At 55.3% G+C, this 19,739-nt stretch overlaps 1 protein-coding gene across 1 annotated transcript in view; it reads right to left on the reverse strand.

Annotated features, from left to right (window-relative positions):
- Nucleotides 1-9,064: 9,064 nt before the first annotated feature.
- Nucleotides 9,065-19,739, reverse strand: part of ARK2C (arkadia (RNF111) C-terminal like ring finger ubiquitin ligase 2C) — a 115,899-nt gene continuing 105,224 nt past the window's right edge. Inside the window, exons 4-8 of the mRNA XM_075533245.1 lie at nt 14,482-14,611; nt 12,575-12,679; nt 12,168-12,263; nt 9,671-9,777; nt 9,065-9,182 (exon numbers count right to left, since the gene is read on the reverse strand). Of these exons, the coding sequence (XP_075389360.1) occupies nt 9,065-9,182; nt 9,671-9,777; nt 12,168-12,263; nt 12,575-12,679; nt 14,482-14,611 (556 nt within the window). The remainder of the gene's footprint in view (nt 9,183-9,670; nt 9,778-12,167; nt 12,264-12,574; nt 12,680-14,481; nt 14,612-19,739) is intronic.

Raw genomic sequence — 19,739 nt, forward strand, 5'->3', positions numbered from 1 at the left:
TTTAGGTTTAAAGATTAACTCCTGGTAAGGTCCTTGGAGACTGCTCCAGTCTCAACTGCTCCAGGAAGTCTATTTTGCTCTGGTGGTGGTCTATGAATTGGAGGTTCTGGTCCATGTTTTGCCTTTATTCTATCAGAGTCCACCTGTGGCAGCCCTGATCAGCACTGTGGGTGGTGACCGTTGGGCACCATCTAATGGCTTCTGTTCTCAGAGTGGGTAAGGCTGTGGTTCTTGCAGACCACTCATCCCAGACTCCTCTTTGAGTCTTCCGCTTTCTCCTTTCTCTTTTGCTCTGGACGAGTAGAGACCAGTGGTTGTATCTTAGAAGGTGGCTCACAGTATATAAGCCCCAGACACTACACACCGAACTAGGACATCCCTCATAAACTCTGAACCCCATTATGTCAGTTGATGGGGATGCCTCCAAGAACCCAGTCCTCCCCGGTGTTTTGTTATGTCTCCGTCACTGTGCCCCACGTGCTCTATTATCCAGTGTGCGTACAGTCACACCCATGCACACACCCATGTACATATGCACACACATGTCCACACGTGCATCTACAAGGATGAGGCAAAACGAGTTGCAAAAAGTCAGAAAACTTTATCAGGCAAAATTTCCCAAAGAGAAATTGTTTCCAGATGTATCTTCCACATGGATCGATATCCTTCTGAGGGTGGTGTTTCTGTCTCTCTAACCCTTTCCTAAAAGTGCTGGCAGCCTCCAGGGACTCCAATTGTGTTCCTTTTAAGCGGTCTTTGAATGTTGACAAGCAAAGGAAGTCGGAAGAAATAAGATCAGGGCTGGTGGGCAGCGGGAGGCTGGTGGGTAGCGGGAGTGAGACTCTCCAACCATCCCCGACCATCGGACAGCCGGCTACCCTTCAAGGAGGAATGCCTGCTTGGTCACGATGGAAAAACTCTATGTGTGGCTTTCCTGGCTGCCTCCTTCCTATTCACAGTTTCCAAGTTTCTTAAAACTTCATCATCGTGCCCATGATCATCCTGTGTCCTTTGAGAACATCTAACAAGTTGACTCCTTGGCACCCCTCCCCAAACATTCTCCATGACCCTCGGGGCTGACCTCGGGGCTGTGAATGTCGCTGGCCCGGTAGACCCCTCAGAAGCCACTGTCTTGACCGGACCTTTGGTTTGAAGGCACCCAAAGGAGACTGAGGCGAGTGTGTCTTGGAGAGACGGTGTCCACCCACCCACTGACAGCAGAGACTTGAGCCCCGCTGATGTCTGAACGGGGGCCTGGGAGTGCCTTCCGATATGCACTCGTATACAGGGCACACCTCACACGTGCACCTGTGCGCCTCTGGGAGCAATGCCTTTAATTCCTGCCTCTCACCTGCTAGTCGCAGACACCCCCCCCCCCACCACCATCCCCTTCTCCTGGCAGAAGCAGAAAGCAGGGCTGGGACTGGGGTGTGGGAAGGCTAGAGGTGCCCTCAGTATGAACTGAAAGAGGTGCCCACATGAGCTCATGCGCCCATGCTCCTGAGAAGGCGCTTTACCCTTGACCCTCTGGGCACTTTGCTCACTTCACCCAAGTCCTGGCACTTGCAGAAAGCTATCTTTTCCCTGAACCCACACAAAGCTGTGAACCCCCAAGTCCTCATGTTGAGACAGGCCCAATCAACCAGCATGAACATCCTGAATCTACACTGCCCCCCATGCTGAATTCGTTTCACCCAATCACCCCCTCGACCCCCGTGGCCCTGTGGCCTTGGCTGGTGAGGTCTGGGAGCCCTGCACGGTGACCTACCACCTCTTCTCGGATCAAGACCCAGCCCCCTGGGTAGCACTGCAGTGAAGAGAATAAAGGATGACCGGGGTCCTCTCGTCCCCAGCCTTCCTCGCTCCTCCTGCACCTTGTGTGGGAGCTGCTCGTTTCTTCCTCAAGCCCCCGGGCACCCCACAGCTCAGCCACACCGAGTTCTTCCTTGTACGGCAGGGTGTATGTCACTTCCATCTTTCCATACCTGACTGAGAGACTCTGTCTTAAAGCCACTTTGGAGAGAAGCACCACTGTCTTGCTTTCGAGTAACTGATAACCAGGTATTTCTAAATAAATATCCCGGGTGTCTACTTAGGGGACAAGACAAAGCTAGCTAGACTCATTCACAGCAACACAAGCTATTTGCATAAGACTCTTGCACCAAAGTCGGGCAGGGCGGGGGGCATGCTCTTCAACAGATTAAGCATAGCTTGTTGAATTTATTTCTCAGTTCTTTGGCGGAACCACCCTTTTCTTCCAATATTATAATAGAACCAGGCACAGGCCTTCTGGATCCTGACTAGGTGAGGCCCGAGTGGATGAGGTCAGATCGTACAAGCAGTGCCTAAGCCCCCGTGGTGTCCTTTCTAAGGACGTCCAGTGACCCTTTCCTGAACAGACACCCCATTCCTACCAGCCCCTTTGGCAGAAGTGACCAGGACCCCCGGCCTCCAGCTCCGTCACAGGAGAGGGTGCCCGGAGGGAAGTGGTTCAAAACAGGAGCTGTCAGATGCATGAGCCCAGTCCTTAGCACAATGGTTAAACCAAATGCCGGCTGCAGGAGGGACTTGGTAGCCTGCTCCCATAAAGAAAGGCCTCCAAGACCCCACGGGGCATTCTCTGTCACACGAGCCTCTGGCTCAATGGCTCCGGGCAGCAGCAGCAGCAGCAACATTTAGGAAACAGGTCAATTAGCTGGTTGGCCCATCGCTGTACCACAGATCCTTTGAGACCAAAGGGGTCAGAGAAACACCTAAAGAAACTATTCCAGGAGCCCCGGTCCTCGCTGGGTTGAAATCCGTAAGGTCAGTGATTCGAAACCACTAGCTTGCTGCTCCATGGGAGAAAAAGAGGGCTTGGTACCCACAGGAGCTTGGAAACCTACCCTGCCCTATAGGGTCCCTATGAGTCAGCACCGACTCGATGGCAGTGAGTTTGCTAGATTGTTCTTAAAAATAAAAGATGAAAAACAGAAAGTGGAGAAGGAGAATAGATGAAAACGACTGGGAGAGGAGACAGGAACGCGGATAGGGACAAGACAACGGATGCACCCTGTGCGCTGGACAATGACAGGTCTGTGAGGGGCTCTCCCAGCAAACGCCCCCGGCTCGGCGGAGAAATGCACACTCACACCAGGGGGGTGTAGTTAGCAATGCAGTTCATTTTTATTAGTTATAAATAAAGTACAAAAAAATCCACCAGAGTGAATCTAAGCATTTACACAATTCCTAAATGTCTCCGCCTTCTCCATCCATCGATGCACTATTGCTTTAATATTCGTAATAAATATTCTTCTAGCTTTCTGCTATAAAATAGTCTATGTAGCAAAATGTTGCACAACACAACAGAACAGAACAGCAGGAGTACAAAAAGGGCAATCAACACTTGAGATAATCCTTTCACTTACGTGTCCCATCCCCACCCCACCCCCAGGGGCCTAGCGCCACTGGCTCGGTGGCTGAGAGATGAGCCGGATCCAAGGCCAGGAGAGAGCTGGGAGAAGGGGTGGGGTGGGGGCAGGAGGCCCGAGGGGTCAGGGCACAGGCCAGCCTGGGCAGAGGCCCCTTCCCACTCGGACCCCGAGAGCAGCATAAGGCATGTCCGTCCGGAAGCCCTGCCAAGCGGGCAGTGTCTGTCAGGCCCAGCATTGTGGGGGTCGTGTTCCCTGGGGGGGGGGGGGCCTTCACAGGCCGATCCCAAGGGAGCAGGAGAGCAAGGCTCCAGGGTGGAGGCAGAGGCAAAGCTGGGCAGGCAGCAGGCAGGAGGCCTGGAGAGGGCACCAGTCGGCCGGCTGAGGTGAAGCTGGGGTTTTCAAACAGTGCCAGGCCCAGCCATTGGCAAGAGCAGGGCCGGCAGCCAGGTCCAGGGGGCCTCGCTTCCTCAGCCACATAAGGCCCATCTCTATCCCCAGAGGGTCTGGTGGAGGCTGATCTACCCCAGAGGCAAAGGCAGTGATGTCAAGAGGCGAGAGAAAAGGGAGGGAGGGGGAGAGGAGGGACGAAGGCAGCCGTGCAGAGAGCACTGGAGTGCCCCCCCCCCCACTCCCAGCCAGGGCCCCGGTCACTTCTGAAGCCTCCCCTGAGGCCATGAAACCCCCTCCCTCTAGAAGGCGTCTGGGCTTACCACTTAGTCAACCTTGGACACCTCCCTTCTGAACCCTCTGCCTGTCGCTCCTCTCAGCAGACAACCCCGTGGAGCAAAGGCTCCTGGGAGGAGAGAACAGGCTTCCAGAGTCCTGTGTGGTCAAAGGGTGCTTCCTTCACACCCAAGGTTGCTGGGAAAGGGGTAGGGGGTGTGCCCCTTCCCACACCACACCCTGGGCCCACACTCTTGCCTATCCAGCCTCGTGAATTCAGGCCACACTGCATCTTGGGAAAGCGCACGTCCCGAGCGTAGCGATGTGTCCCTACACTAATGCCCCAGCCACCGGCAAGATGAGCACAAAAACCTGCCACAGACGTCCGACTGAGAAAGCCCTCTGGGCAGGTCAGTGCTCACTCCTCTGACTCTGTCCTTGCCTCCAGCCCGCCGCCCTCTCTCCCTCCCTCTTTCTCCTGACATGGGCTCGGCATGGTGGCCACCCACAGGAGCTGGGTGAGGGCCAGGCTCCGAGTCATAGCCCATCCAAGCAACCTCCTTCTCCCCAGTCCAGAAAAATAGGACTCTGGGAGGCCCGTGACTTGGGAAGCCCACAGGATGGCAGGTGCTCACACCACCCATCAGCCTGGGACCATAAGGACTTGGAGGCCAGTGGAGAGAGTGACCCCTCAGAACCGGAGAGACTTGAAGCCCAAATGGAGAGAGGGCAACCTCCTGCCCTCAGAGGGCGGAGACCTGGCCGTGAAGGTTGTGGGAAGGGTGAGGGAGCAAGGGAAACCAGGATGCTCTTTCATGGGGGAAGGGGGCGGGGTGCCGAGGGTAGCAAGTGAAAGGATTACTCCAGTGGACTGACGAGTGCAAATTATATTTATATATGTGCTAAATACAGTCACTATATTGCAGTTTTCCACTAGCTCACAGCATACAGAATCAAAGGTTTGCATTTCGTATGGAATGTATCCAAAGAGGCCAGCACCACAGGAGGACAGCTGCGATCACACACCCTGATAGTTTGGACGAAAGAAAGATTCGCGGAATCTCATGTAAAATTTTTTTTGTGTTTTTTTTTTTTTGTATTCGTAGTTGTCATCGTACTAATGCATGCAAAGCATTCCACTCCCAGAAACAACGCCAAATGAGGTAATAGGAGTAATAAAAAAAATTAGTATCCTTTCTAAATAAATAAATTATAATTAAAAATGCAAAACAACTATAAAAATAATTAAATAAGAACCCACGGTATATCTACAAGTTAGTCATAAATTATGATTGTTAAATATAAGGCATTTTAAACTCACAAAACCCTGTAAACTAGCAACGTGCCATGGGGTTTATTTATTTATTTCCTTTTTTTTTTCGGGTTTTTTTTTGTAGTGTTTTTATTGGGTTTTTTTTTTTCGTTTTGTTTTGTTTTTCTATCAGCTGAAATCGCTCTAGCATTTGCTCTACGCACGCAGAGATGAAACACGAGGGGAGGGGGACCTGACAGACGTTGCTACAGCCCCACGCGGGGAGTGTTTGTCCCGCCTAGAGGAGGGGGGACACTTGGGGGGGGACAGAATAAAATAAAGTCTGGTGCTTTTTCTTCACCATGGAAAAGACTGTGCTTGTTTGTTCATTAGGCGTAGTGTCGAGGAGGCTCGCACGGAGGCTGGGCACACTGCAGGGAAGGAGCGTGAGTGGCCGCCACAGGCGCTGGGCGAGGGCGCGGGGGTGGGGGCGGAGGGGGTCCTGGCTGGGCAGGGGAGTCCCTCTGACCCTGCCTGGCCCTCAGCCTTCCTGCCCGGCTGGGCTCGTGGCGTTGGTTGGGTTGATTGGTGGGTGTCCTCATGGGCCGGCCGTGGCTATGGCCTGGAGGCCCACTTTGAATCCCGGGGCAGCTCTCTCCCCAGAAGGCACTCATGCGTCTCAATCAAGAAGGGGTCTGAGTCCCTTGAGTTGAGCAGAAGGAGGACTACAGGTGGCTGTCCCTCCTGGGGTGGTGGATGTGAGATGCTGAGGCCGGACCCCATCGCCTCAGGACTTCTGGTGGGTCAAATGGGCGGCCCTGGGGAGCAAGAAGCCAGGATCCAGGAGGGGTCTGCGTCCACATCCCCCTGCCCCGACTTGTAGGGTCCCAGAGAGGTGGGAAGGAATGGGTGGGCTTCAGGAGCTGTCCCCAAGGTTAGCAGCTTACCTCTCCTCTCTGGATGCACCCCTCCCCCATCCCTAATATGAACCCTGGGGTTCACAGGGAGCTTGCAGAGAACTGGGAGGGAATGTGTGCCCTGGGCCTGGCGAACAGATGCCGGGGGGGGGGGGGGGGGCTCGTCAACCGCTCTGCCAACTCGGGAGGAGCGGCACTGATATCAAGGAGCGTCACAGAATGCGAGCTTTGGGCAGCAAGCAAGCAAGCATCCAACCCAAACTCCTTGTGTCGCTGTCAAGGAAACTCAGGCGCAGAGAGGAGAATGGCATTTCTACCACGGCCACCGATGGCCACCACCGATGGCCACCTTCGGCACTGGCTCCAGCCTGGCTTCCCCTCCACGGATTCCTTTCTACCTGCTAGCCTTTCAAACCAACCTCAGGAGGAACAAAAGACTTGACACTCAGAAAGGAAGTCACCTTCATAGACCACCCCAGGCAAAGCCTTCACCTAGTGGACCACGTGTGAGGGCCGGGAGAAGAGCCCCAGCCACCGGTGGCTTGCTGCCTTTCCCTCCTGGTCGGATGGGCAGCTCAGCTCTGGAGCCACGTGCACACCGCCCTCATGGCGGTTGACCCAGAATCGTAACATTCGACCATCTTTGCGTGGTGGGTGCACAGGCTCATCCCCCCACCCCCACCCCCCGGCTGGATTAGAAGCTCCTCAAGGCAGGAAGGAGCGGGTGTGTTGGCTTTCGCAGCACCTGCAGCGGCAGGCACTCGCTAAGGATCTTAGAACAGCCAGGAGCCCGGGGCTGGGAGAGACCTGAGTCTTGGAGGAAGGTTGGCAGCACAGCTACCAGTCTTCGCCGAGCGCAGGGGTCCGGAGCAGGGGCTGCTCCTGCTGGGCAGCTCCAGAAGAGGGAGAAAGCTCTACCTCAAGCCAAAGCCGGCCTCCCTGTGGGTCACTGTTACCCACTGGTCCTGATTTGTTGTCATGCGTTACCATTGCACCCATCCCGACTCCTCCCGGCAACCTCTGCTGCAGCAAGGCCGACTCCAGCTTCTTCTGCTGGCAGCCCTTCCTCTACAGGACGGTGAGTCTTCTGTTCCCGTAGGCCTTTCTTATGAATGTGGGGGGCACTGGAACTGGGGGTCAGGGTTGAGATGAGGGGAGGTGGTGGGCTTTCAGAGGCAGTCCACAGGAGGGGCGAGGCGGGTGAGGGGGCAGAGGAAGTTGGCAGAATTCCAGCTGACCTAGGGTGATCCACACGTGGATCAAGGAAGTTGGGTTTGAGATGGATCTGGCCGATCTCCATAGTCCCGCTCTCCCATCTCCCTGGGTGCTCTCTCTGGGTTCCAGAAAATTGGCAGAGTTGTGCAGAAAGACCTAGAATATTCAAGACAGCCTCTTCTGCCATACCCCAGGGACAATTCCCAAGTAGATGTCTGGGGGAGAGAACAGGGGTCCTTGGACAGGTGGTGTTACCCTTCACAATATCTACAAGAAGGTGGAGGGAGTGAAAACGGGGATGTACTGTAATTTCTCTTCATTCACAGGAGAAGGAAACTGAGGCACAGAGGAAGAAAGGGACTTGCCCAAGGTCATCGAAGCTCAGAGGAAGAGCCACTGGCTGGAGACAGCGCCTCCCAAACTTGATGTTCTGATGGGTGACACCAGGACTTGGGCCATCCCAGAGGGTGCCAAGATCCGCTCCAACATTCCCGATGCTGGGTCTCAGCCCCCCAGGGCCAGCGGACAGCACTCTGGCCAAGCCCGAGTGTCCAGCCTGTCAATCCCAATGGTCATCATCTGGTTCCTGTTTTGCATAGGGAGGCAGTTGGGACAGGATACAACCACAGCCAGAAGGGTGGCATGAGGTGGGGCATCCTGGCTCTGAGGAGCCCCTCGGGGGCAGTGTAGGGTCAGCGGAAGCCAAGAAGATGAGTCCTGGCTCTTGGGAGCCCTCTCTCAAAACAGAACGACCCTGCTGCCTTGCCTGCCCCAACAGTGGCTTCCTAGCCTCAGTGCAGCCCCTCAGAGGCCCGGGTGAGACCTGCTCCCTCCCACACTCCGTGCACTGTAAACATGAGATCAACAAAGCAAAAGAAAGAATGAAACACAAAAAAACGAGACACCCCTCCTGCTTCCTAACCTGGGTGAAGAAAACAATCATCCTTTTTTCACCATAAACAGGATTTGGCTTTTTTTTTTTCCCTCTCCCATTTTTCGTTTTCCCTTTTCTCTCAAAAAACAAGACAGGAAGATTGGGGCTGTCGTTGATTGGTTCAGTCAGGCACCCAAACAAGGAACTCGATGAGAAATATTTGGTGCGGATTCGGTACTAGCGACATGTCCACCACAGATGACAAGAGTACCACACACAACGTTGGTCTGAAGCTAGCATGCTCCGGCTGCCACCCACAGCAGGAGCTGGAGACCCCTACATGGTTTCTACGTGGTCGAGAGGTATATATATACAATCCTTCAAGGGGCAGGATTGAGGGGCCGGTGTGTCAGCTCGAACCTTCTGGATCACACCTACACTCTCAGCAGCGTGGGCCCCCCCTTCCCACCCCTGCTCTGGGCACGGCCAGCTCCCTCCCTCGCGGGCAGCAAAGCGGGTGGGGGCAGTCACCAGTCTGCCTGGCAGGGAGCCTCCCCTACGCCCGCTTTCTCTCGGACACCCATACTACCAACTCCTCTTTCCGCAAAATGTGCTTGCAGGCGTTTCCTCTACATCGAATGGCTCAGAAGGCAAAGTTTGGCTGCAAGGGCTATGGCCGTGGGGGGGACCTGGTGAAGGAAAATGGGGTGCTCACTGGCTAACTCCTCCCTCAGCTGTCCGCTCCCAATTGCGTCTCAATGTCCACCCGGCAGATGGGGCATTTCTTGCTCATGGCGAGCCACTGATCCACGCACAGCTGATGGAACAGATGCATACAGGGTAAGCGTCTGGAAGAAAGAGGGGGGGGGGCGGTCAGAGAAGAGGCCCGGGCGGCGGGTGGGAGCTAGACTGCACTAGAGAAGGTCGGGGTGGCAAAGAGGAGGTGCTGAGGGGACCGGAACACATACATGCAAGGCCCCTGGAGGACTGACCCAAGGGCGTCTTAGGAGGAATCCTTGCGGTTGAGGTGAGAGAGGCGCAGCAAGTGGCACTCAAAGCCTTCTTCCTCCGCGGTGCCCTTTCAGACCCACCCAAAGCACTTGAGGACTTCGTCCCAGTCCCGTCCAAGGACAGCACCACACGTACCCTTGGCACCCACAACACGCCCTGGGCACCACACTCCATCCATCCCCCTTCACAGGGCAGCCAGGCAGCCCACTACTGTCCACTGGACGCACTCACACGGCCGAGCCAGCGAACGCCCGGCCTCGGTCATGGTGTGCTGATGGGCACCCACGGGCGAAGGGAGAGAGCGTTGGAGAGGCTGGGCTCCTACCTCACGTCCTCTCCATCTTCCAGCATCGACAGGCAGATGGTGCACTTCTCATCAGTGTCGTACTCCTCCCCCTCGTCCTTCCTGCCCTTGGCATCCTGGGGTCTTCGCTGCGAGGAGCAGAGAGAGGAGGGGACTCACCCCGTGGCCACTGTCTTTCATACCCAGCCTCCTGCCTCTTGGGCAGGGCCCCGGCTCCCCCGTGCGCCTGATTCTTATGTGTCCTTGACTAGAACCCAGACTCCCAGCTCAGCTGCAGGATACCTATTCCCCACCCCACCTCAGCCCCCCAAAACCCGCCAAACCCCCTGCCATTGAGGCGATCCCAACTCCCTAGCAACCCTCTAGGATAGAATCGTTCCCGAGAGTGTCCGAGACTGTAACTCTTAGGGGAACAGAGAACCCCGTCTTTCTCAGCAGATGGCAGTCCAGTGCCCAGCCAGGGCTCCCTGCTGCAGAATAGACGGGGTTAAGGTCAAGTGAGGCACCTCATTGGAGCAAGGTGAAGAAAGTAAAGTTCCTGAGCCTGGCGCTAACTCCTGCCATCTGTTCCACACTGCTATGAACTTGCTTTCGCTTATTTTCCAGAAAGTTCCTCTACCGCGGGCACCAGAGGATGCACTTGGAACCATGCGGGTGCTCTGTTTCTTCTCGCTGACCGGATTGTCCTAATGATGTGGACACCGCCAGCCTCTGAGTAGATCGCTCCACATTCTTCGACGGTGGGGACGACGGCGGACACCACACCTGGCAGGTGTGGTGCAGATCATATCGCGGGTGCCTAGTAAGCAGGCTGAGAGGACGGCATCTCACCAGAGTGGCTTCAGCCCTCCTCCGGAGCTGGCCCCTGTCTGCACGCCAGGCAGGGAAAGGCCAACTGCTGAGGATGCCGAGGGGGAAGACAGCTTCCCACCCTGGGTCCTCTCCAGGGACGAACCAGCTGAAAAGCCATTTTGCAAAGAGAAAAATCTGAAGGGTACCAAACCCAGCTCCCGGTCTCTCAATTCTGGGCCCTGCCCCTCAGCTCTGGCGTGGCCTCTAGTCTGACTTAACCCGGGGAGCCCTGTAATCTCCCAGCAATATCCTCTTGGATATTCAAGTTCACTGCTCCTGCTCTCAGCCTGACTGGCCTGGACACTGCACTGGACACCATGCAGGGCTTCGGCAATGTCTCCTTGTCAGAATCCAGGACACTAGAATCACATCCACCCAAAGGCAAAGCCTACTGCTGTCAACTCAGTCCTGACTCACAGCATCCCGCAGGCCAGAGCAGAGCTGCCCCCTCGGGTATCCAAGGCTGTAAATCTGCAGGGACGTGGACGGCCTCTTCTTTCTCCCAAAAAGCAGCTGGTGGTTCCACCACTGCTCTCGGCGATCAGCTCCCACGGTCACCACTGCGCCTTCTGAGCTCCCCAGCCCCATGTGATTGCCCCGGGGTCTGACTCTGCTGAGCGTCGTGGTAATCTGCCAAAGGAGTGGCCTCCCTCGACTGGTCCTGCTCATCCCCAGGGATGGCCAGTAAAGTGACAGCATCCGCGCTCAACTATTGCCTACTCCCCACGATGTCTTTTGCATTAGTGTTATTTTTCAATTGTGTATTTTTTTCACGATGTCTGATTTCCTGGTTATCATTAAGCATTTTAGCTTAAGAGCCTCACTTTCCTTACTATGTCTGACGTACATCTCTTTAAGCGACTCTGCCTTTTCCAACCCGCCCCTCCTCTTTCTAGTTCCTAGGTCTAAGCTGATAGGTGTTCTGACTTGTGATCTTCTCTTTTCGGGATCTGAACATGGAGCTTTCTCCAAGATCGGAGATTGGACTTGGGATCCATTACTTTCTGCTTCTTCTTCTTCTTCTTCTTTAATTAAAAGATCATTTTTGGGGGGTCCTTATAACTCTTATTACAATCCATACATCAATTGCATCAGGCATATTTGTACATATGTTGCCATCATTCTTTTCTAGACATTTACTTTCTGTTGAATCCTTGGTATCAGATCCTCTTTTTCCCCCTGCCTCCCCCACCCTCATGACCCCTTGATAGATTATAAATTATTATTATTTTCATATCTCACACCGACTGCTATCTCCCCCCCCCCCATGTTTTCTGCTGTTCTTCCCCCTGGAGGGGGTGGTGGAGGATGGTTGCGTGTCGATCATTAGGCAAGTCCTAGCTTTCTGTGCACGTGCCCTTCAGCCAGCTCCTCGGGTACCAGCAAGCCTGCACACATCATGCGTCATGTCCACGCTCACAGGTCAGTAAGCACACGCAGGAGCCCAGGCTCCCTTCCTTATCGCCCCTCTGCAGAGACAAGTGAGAAGACACGGCCCTCACCCCCACCTCACACACACACACGAAGGTATCAAAGCTTCAGAGCATCGAACTTGAGCAGAGGCTTCTAGGTTTGGGGGTAACTCTGTCTGAGAGCCAGGCCTGGGTCTTGGAGGCACCCCCCCCCACCAGGTCCCGCCTGCAGACTGACTTGCTGGCCGACTCACCTTCTTGTACTTGTGGGGGAAGGTGAACCTTTCTATGGTGTTCTGCACAGCTCCCCGAGTCACAGTCCCCAGCCGGTCCTCGAGCTGCAGAAGTTCCTGCAGAGGGACAGCGTGGGCCATGCCGGAGGGCTCCTTATGCGCACGCACATGCATGCACACAGCAGGGGTGGGGTGGGGGTGTCACGGGCAGATTCGAGCGCTGAGCATTGACAAAAGCCATCAGGAAGAACTCTCCCGATGCAGAAAGACCACAAGGCATTCTCTCCCTCAGTCTCATCCCACCACCCCACCCCGAGACCACCCACCGCTCACCCCGACCTGGCAGCAGTGAGGTGGGACAAGGTGGCCTCTCCCCCAGCCTGGTCGCTGTAGGACTGGCAGGAGGATGCCCAGACGGAGGGACGTACCTCGTAGCTCTCCCGCACGGCAGAGGCATGTCTGCTGGGGTTCAGGCCCTGGAGGGCCAGGAAGTGCAGCTGAGGGTAAGGGTAGTTGCGGATCTCGTGGACCACCTATTGGTGAGAAAAGGCCTTGGAAGGAGCTGCTCGGCGAACCCAGGGTGACCCCCCACCCACCCACGCAAGCTATAGCATGATCTTTTCCTCTTGTGTCTCTCTGTGTGCCTGGACTGGCCCGGGAAGACTAGTGGGATCAAGGAAGTCTTAACTAGCTCTGACTGGGCACTGCCTTGGTGGCAGACACCGACCGAGCTCCACACTTCCCGTGACTAATGGACTATCTCACCTGATCTACAATGGCTGTCAGGCTGATTTGCTCTCGAGGTGCCCCTGACCCATAGCAACCTTGAGTGCCAGCAGAACGAAGCTCCCGGGCCTGTCCTCCTCACAACCGCGGAGCTGTCAGAGCCCATTGGTGCAGCCCGTGGGTCATCCTGTTGCATCGAAGGCCTTGTGTTTCATGGCCCTTCAACATGATGTCATTCTCCAGCGACATGGGTCCGACCAGAACCTCCATTGGACTGGTGGGGTGGGGTGGGGGTGAGGACACAGAGGGATAAAGTAGCGGGTGTGGCATTGTGCCATCAGATGGCAGAAGCGGAATCTCAAGTCCAGGCAGTTGGACTGTCTCACCCGCGCCCCTAACCTGCCTCAGAAAGCAGCCCAGACAGAGGGCAGCCCAGACAGAGGGCAGGAGCTTGAGCCAGAAGTGGGGCAAAGAAAGTGGGATATAAAATCGAGGGGGGCACCCAAAATCTCAATCATCGAGATAAACAATCTCTCCATGTGTTTGCCCTCAACATCGAGAGGAACGAAAAATGAAACCCTCAGAACATAAAATATCCAAACGTTAAAATAAAAATAGACATTGGCTCTGTGCCTGCCATGGCCCTGCCTGGCTCCCGTCGCCTCACTGCTGCTGTGAGCAGGGGGCTTCCAATGTCCTTGTGGCCCCCAGCCGCTAACTTCACTGCTCTGACTCAGGGTACCCGTGGGTGGGGGGACACACCTTTCCTTGTAGATAACACGAGGGGCTCGTTCACATTAAGTGCTTGGAACAGTGCCTGGGGGGTAGGAACTGCTCAATCAGTGGTCGCTTCTAAGGAGGGGGGCACCGTGGTGCAGACCACAGCCCATCAGCCAAAACCAAACCAAATAAACCTAACTCCCTGCCATCCAGTCAACCCCGACCCATAGCAACCCTGTGGGATTCCAAGACTCCCAACTCTTGGAATCCCAATGCCTGGGAAGCCTCACTGTTTCTCCAGAGGAGTGGCTGGACATTTCCAACTTTTGATCATGTGACCAGCACCGAGGGTGTCACCACTCTGCCCCAGGGTTCCCGTGAGACCTTCAACGGACCTCATCCTGCATCAACGGACCTCATCCTGAATCAACGCCCCTGAATTTGCTGATCGTGAAACGGGCGGACTAGGTGGCTAAATCAGGTGAACCTCGGGTGGGCCAAGCCCCAGGGGCTTCTGGGATCTTCTTGGTCCTCATACCAGTAAGCTGCGTGAGGCTGGCATCGTCATTCCAATCTCACGAATCAATACAGCCCAAGCCCAGGTGCCAGGCCCCAGACTTGAACTAAACGAGACCGGAACCTTCCCCCACGGACCGCAGCCTGCCACACAGCCCTCCCCACGCCTCCAAGTCTGACTCCTGCTCCCTTCAGCAGTTCAGCATCGGGTGCAGCAGGTTGCCTGCCTGTCTCCCTCAAGCCAGGGTGGCAGAGGGGCTGCGAGGGGAGAGGCCATTGGCCTGCCTGGATGCCAGGGCACCAGGGAGCCACCAGGTCCCCCGTGGGCACCAGCACAGTCGGTGGCGGGCTGCTGGCCGGGCCACTCACTCACCATCTGCGTGGAGGAGGAGTTTCTGGGGAAGTGGTGCATTCGCGGCGTCGCTAGGTAATGCTGATAGTGCTGAGGGATGGGCCGCACCTGGAACTGCGCGGGGTTCAAGCCGGCGTCCACACTGAGATCCCTGCGGGACACAGCCACAGTGAGCACGGGCCTCCCTCTCCAGGCAGCCGCTGGTCGCAGGACACCACCCCGACGACGTCAAATCCCAAAGTGCTGCAGCGACCCCTGGCCATCCAGCCCCTCCCCACCTCCCTCCGGCTGCGCAAGGCTGAGAACGGGCTGCAGGAGCTAGAGGTGACTGGAGAAGACAAAACCAAAACCAAAAAGCAGTCGCCACGGGATTGCATCTAACTCGCGGAGGCGTCAGACTAGAACCGTGTGCTCCAGGCGTTTTCAGCGGCAGCGCTTTTTGTTGTTGTTGTATTTTCCCCGGAAATAACTTGGCCTTGTTTCGAGGCACCTCTCGGTGGATTCGAAACACCCACCTTTGTGCTCGAGAACCATTTGCCCCACCTCTTGAGACAAACAAATTGCTCAAGACTTAGCCCCAGAAAGTAAGGTCAAACGAAGACCCCAAGCGGAGCCGTCAGGGAAGAAGGCAAAAGGAGGAGTGGGAAGGTCACGGCAAAAGCGGAGGAGGGCAGCCAAAGAGGGGCGTCTACAGCTGCGAGGCCAGAAACGCTCCACCAGGCCGCCCCCAACTCCCGAAAGCCTAAAAGTAACCGTACTGCCATCAGCTCCATTCCGCCCGAGAGGCCAGAGTCGAGCCGCCCCCGTGGGTTTGGGGGACTGTTAGAAAACCTCATCTTTGTCCCAAGGAGTGGCTGGTGGTTTTGAACTGCTGACCATACAGTGACAGCCCAGTGAGAAAGCCACTCTGCTGCCAGGGCTCCCCTAAGTGTAGGAGCATTCACTCACTTCAAGCCAAGGGCCTGGGGCTCCTTGGAAAATGGCCAGTCTCAGGTCTGAGGCAGACAACGTGCATGTGGGTTTGAGACCTCTTGTCAGCACCCAAAAACAAGGCTGCTAATAAGAGACCCCCAAGAAGCGTGCCAAAAGACGTCTGGGCCTACCCTGACGCCACTCCCCCTGGCCAGAGTTGGCACGATTCGCCTATCAATGAGCCGTAGTGCACAACCGGAGCACATCCAACATGTTTAAACCCGTGACAGGGACATTATGCAAAAGAAAACGGGTCACTAGGAAAGGGTGCTAGGGAGCCAACTCTGTCTTTGGAAAACTACTAACCCCAGGAAAAGCAGCCAGGATTGAACGGCTCCTCCCTCTTAGGGCAGTGCCAACCCCCCCTCCCCCAGCTGCTCTGCGGGAGAAACACGGGCTCTCTGCTCCTGTGAAAAGAGGGACAGTTTCAGAAACTCGCAGGGCAGTTCGACCCTGCCCTGTAGGGGCGCTAAGAGTCGGCATTGGCTCGTGGGAGTGGGATTGGTTTGGGTTTCCCCTTATTAATGGCATTTCCAAGTACCCAATACTTTGTGAGGGGGAAGCCTCGGTTTAACATCATCCGGCTTAAAAACAAAACAACAACAAAGCAACCAAAACACCCCACTAAGAAATGAAGGGGGAGTCATGGAAATATTGGTCTCCATTCTGCATCCCAAGCAGTCCCAGCCGACCGGCTGCTCTGCAGGAGGACGTTGAGGCCGAGACCTCGGAGAGACCCACAGCCTCAGAACCCCGCGGCAGTCCTCCTCTGTCCTCCTGGGTCGCTGCGAGTTGGAAGGGGCTCATTGGCAGTGGGAGAGAGGAGATGGAATGAGGGGCATTCATGGTGGTGGAACGATTTGGAAAGGGATATCAATACTGGCTGTACAGCACGAAGAGCATAATCGATGGCCCTGAATTAGGGGTTGTTGAGTGCGTCGATGTTTTGTTGTGTATATTTTTGCCAAAATTGGAGGGGAAAATTCACACGGATAACAATGAATATTGGGGGGAGGGCGGAGAAAATGCTCTCAAATTGACTGTGGTGAAGATTGTACAGCTCCTCTTGATATGGTTGGACTATCGAACTGTATGATATGTGGATGAAGTGCCAATAGAACCGTTTCGAAATTTTTAAAATCGAGGACAAAGATCATCCAGGCAAAAATCATTCATTGCTGTCATCCTGGTATACAGGAGCCACACGGATGGTGAGGGCTTTCTGGGGGAAGAACACAAAGCCACCCAGAAAGCCTTTTTTTGGATGTCGGCAAAGGAGATACAGGAAACTGAGGCGCATGTTCAAAGATAGCATGGAGCGATTCAGCACGATCCAGATACACGCCAAGAAAAGCACGTCCGTTCCAGCCAACAAGTGGGTAGTGGTGGTGCTGGGTGACTGAACTGCACGTGAAGAAGAATGTTGACACCAGTGCTTTGTCACATATCTAGTGACACAGGAAGAAGGACAGTGCAGAACAGACATGTGGGCAATTCAAGGAAGTTTTGCTTCCAGTTGTGACAAAGTGACAGGAATCCGATCGGCTGTCACGCTGGAAGCCACAAGAAAACTGGACAAAGCACACATGCAGACTGGGGCCAAGGGAAACAGTGTGGGTGCACCCTACACCTCCCTGCTGCCCCTTTGCCTGGAGGAGTGTTCCAGGTCGTGGAACGGGGAGGGGGACACCTAGCAGGGGCCCGTGAGCTTGACAGGTTGGGGATGGAGGAAATTCAGAGACCTCGGGGGCTCCGGAGTTTGCAATTATGCTCATTGGTGTGCAGGTTGTCTGCAAAGGTTTGCAGAGGATGAAGCTACGAAGAGTGAGAGCCCCAGAAAGCTGCGAGGAACCCCCCCGGGATCTTTGCTAAATCTGCCGATGAACCTGCACAGCACAGGCCAGCAGGGAAAGCCAAGAGCTTCGGCACAACAAATGGGCTGGGGACCCACTTGTGATCATCAGGCCACCTGGCGGAGACCCTTCCAGGATGGCCCATATGCTTTATTAGGGCAAGTCTACAGTAGGCACTGCTCCAGAGACACTCAAAACCAATTGGCACCGAGCCCTTTCCAACGCATGGTGACGCCGTGAGTGTCAGGGGACAACTGGCTCAGAGATTCTCTCTAGCCCTTTGCTGTAATAACATTGGAAAGCAAATCTCAAGATCAAACGGAACTGCAAGTGGGGCTTACACATAGCAGAGCCTGAGACTGACGGAATAAGACGCTGCTTGGCAACCATGTCTGCTTCACAATGTCCACCATGCGGTGCAAACCGACCAGGCACACCAAAAGCAGGCCCGCCCGTCTCCCAGTCAGGGGGAAGATAGACTAGCCACTAAGAGATGTCAATGGCAACACTGGTGAAGACCAGCCATAACTACCCCTTGGGGGTCTCCACACTCCAGGCTGGCCCTAAAAACACCCCTGAGAGGAAGCCCAGGGCCGCTGAAGGCTCAACCTCAGATCCCGAGCGGGTGAGAGGGCAGGGACTCAGGGACTTCCCTTCCACAGCTTGCCTTGGGGAAGGCCTGACCGTGAACGCTCCAAGCCCCCACTATGTCAACTGCTACACGGGCTACTGGTCCCCACACAGACTCAGGACCATGGCTGCTCCTTATGCAGGACAATGTCCTCCTCTCAGACAATTCTGGGACAAACAAAAGCCCCACCAAGCTCACTGCCACTGAATCGACCCCAACTCAAAATGATCCTACCAAGACAGAGAAGAAGCGGCCCTGTGGGTTTCTGAGGCTGTAAATCACGACTGGAGCAGAAAGCCTCATCTCTCTCTGCGGGGCAGCTAGGGGTTTTGAACCACCGACCCTGTGATGAGCAGCTCAAGTTGTAACTCACTACGTCATCAGGCCTCCCATGCTCCGAGGGTGAAGGGCCAGTAGCTCTATCAGTCTTCCGTGGGGCCTAAACTCTGTTCCCTGAGTCAGTGGTGTTTGTGAGGTGGTGATCTAGCAGGCCTGCTGCAGGAAGGCAGGACTGGCCAGTATTCTCACAGGCTCCATGCACCCTTGTCCTCCCCTCAGCTTTCCGCACAGGCTCTCCGCACACTGCACACCATTCTCCGCATCACCTTACACACCGAGCAGCCGCAGGAGCCCCTTGCCAGAAGACCCAGATCCTGGCTGCACTTACCCCTCCTCATCTGGGCGAGGCCACCCCAGTATGCTCACCTCCTCCAGCTCTCTCTAGACCAGTGGTTCTCAACCTTCCTCATGCCGCGATCCTTTCAGACAGTTCCTCATGTGGTGGTGAGCCCCCCTCAACCATAAAATGATTTTTGTTGCTACTTCATAACTGTCATTTTGCTACTGTTATGAATCAGGTGACCCCTGTGAAAGGTTCGTTCGACCCCTAAAGGGGTGGCCACCCACAGGTTGAGAACCGCTGCTCTAAACCAGTAGGGGCAACATCTCCTTACAGCGGCGGGCGTTGGGTGGGCCAGAGGAGGAGGCCCGCACTTACAAATGCAAGGGCTAAGTCTTAGCCCAGACCCTAGCCGCGCCTCCTTTGGAGTCTGTCATTTGGAAAGGAGCTTCACCTTTGGGGTTCTTTGCACGCAAACTCAGAAACTGGCTAGTCTAGGCCTTCGTGCTTTGCAGGGCTGGCCAAGGCATGAAGATGAGCTTTGTCTTATTCAAGAGCCTTGGCCAGCAAGGTAGGGCCATCACCTTGGTTTCTGAGCCTTATCTCAGCTCACCCCACTCTGCCATGTCAGGGGAAGGAGCTCCGTGGGACACCCGCATGTGGCTGAAGCTCTGACTTCCAGCCATCCCCAGGAGCCCCAGAGGTCAAGGGCAAAAAGCGCTGCCCAGGGAATCCCATTCAAAGACAAGAAGCAAAGTTGTAGCACTGGGAGCCACCCCCACCCCAAGAATGCTAACCAGAGATGTCAATGGTATCTTGGGTCTCAGATGGGTGGGTGGTCCTCCTGGCTGAGCTTGGCTGGCCTCTGGGGTTCCCCCTATTAAGTTCCCATCAGAGAACTCAATGGGGGTACAATTCTACAGAACCCCAAGAAGTCTGGGTTGGAACTCACCCCGATAATACAGCAGCTTCTCCCACCTCCAGCCTGTGAGAACCTGGCTGAGTTTGGGTGCGGGGGCTTCCAGAACATCTCCAACAGGTTTAAAGCCTTTGTGTGGAGAGTTCACCCCAAGGGTGAGCCGGAGTGGTGTTTGGGGGATTTCCTATAGATATTGTCAGTGCCCAGTTTCCCAGGTTCTGTCAAACCGCCCAACCTTGTTTACTGCTGTCGGCATTCCTGCAGCCTGCTGCGGTCTGGCAGCTA

The sequence above is a fragment of the Tenrec ecaudatus genome, chromosome 15 (genome assembly GCF_050624435.1).
Source record: "Tenrec ecaudatus isolate mTenEca1 chromosome 15, mTenEca1.hap1, whole genome shotgun sequence".
In the NCBI taxonomy this organism is placed as follows: Eukaryota; Metazoa; Chordata; class Mammalia; order Afrosoricida; family Tenrecidae; genus Tenrec; species Tenrec ecaudatus.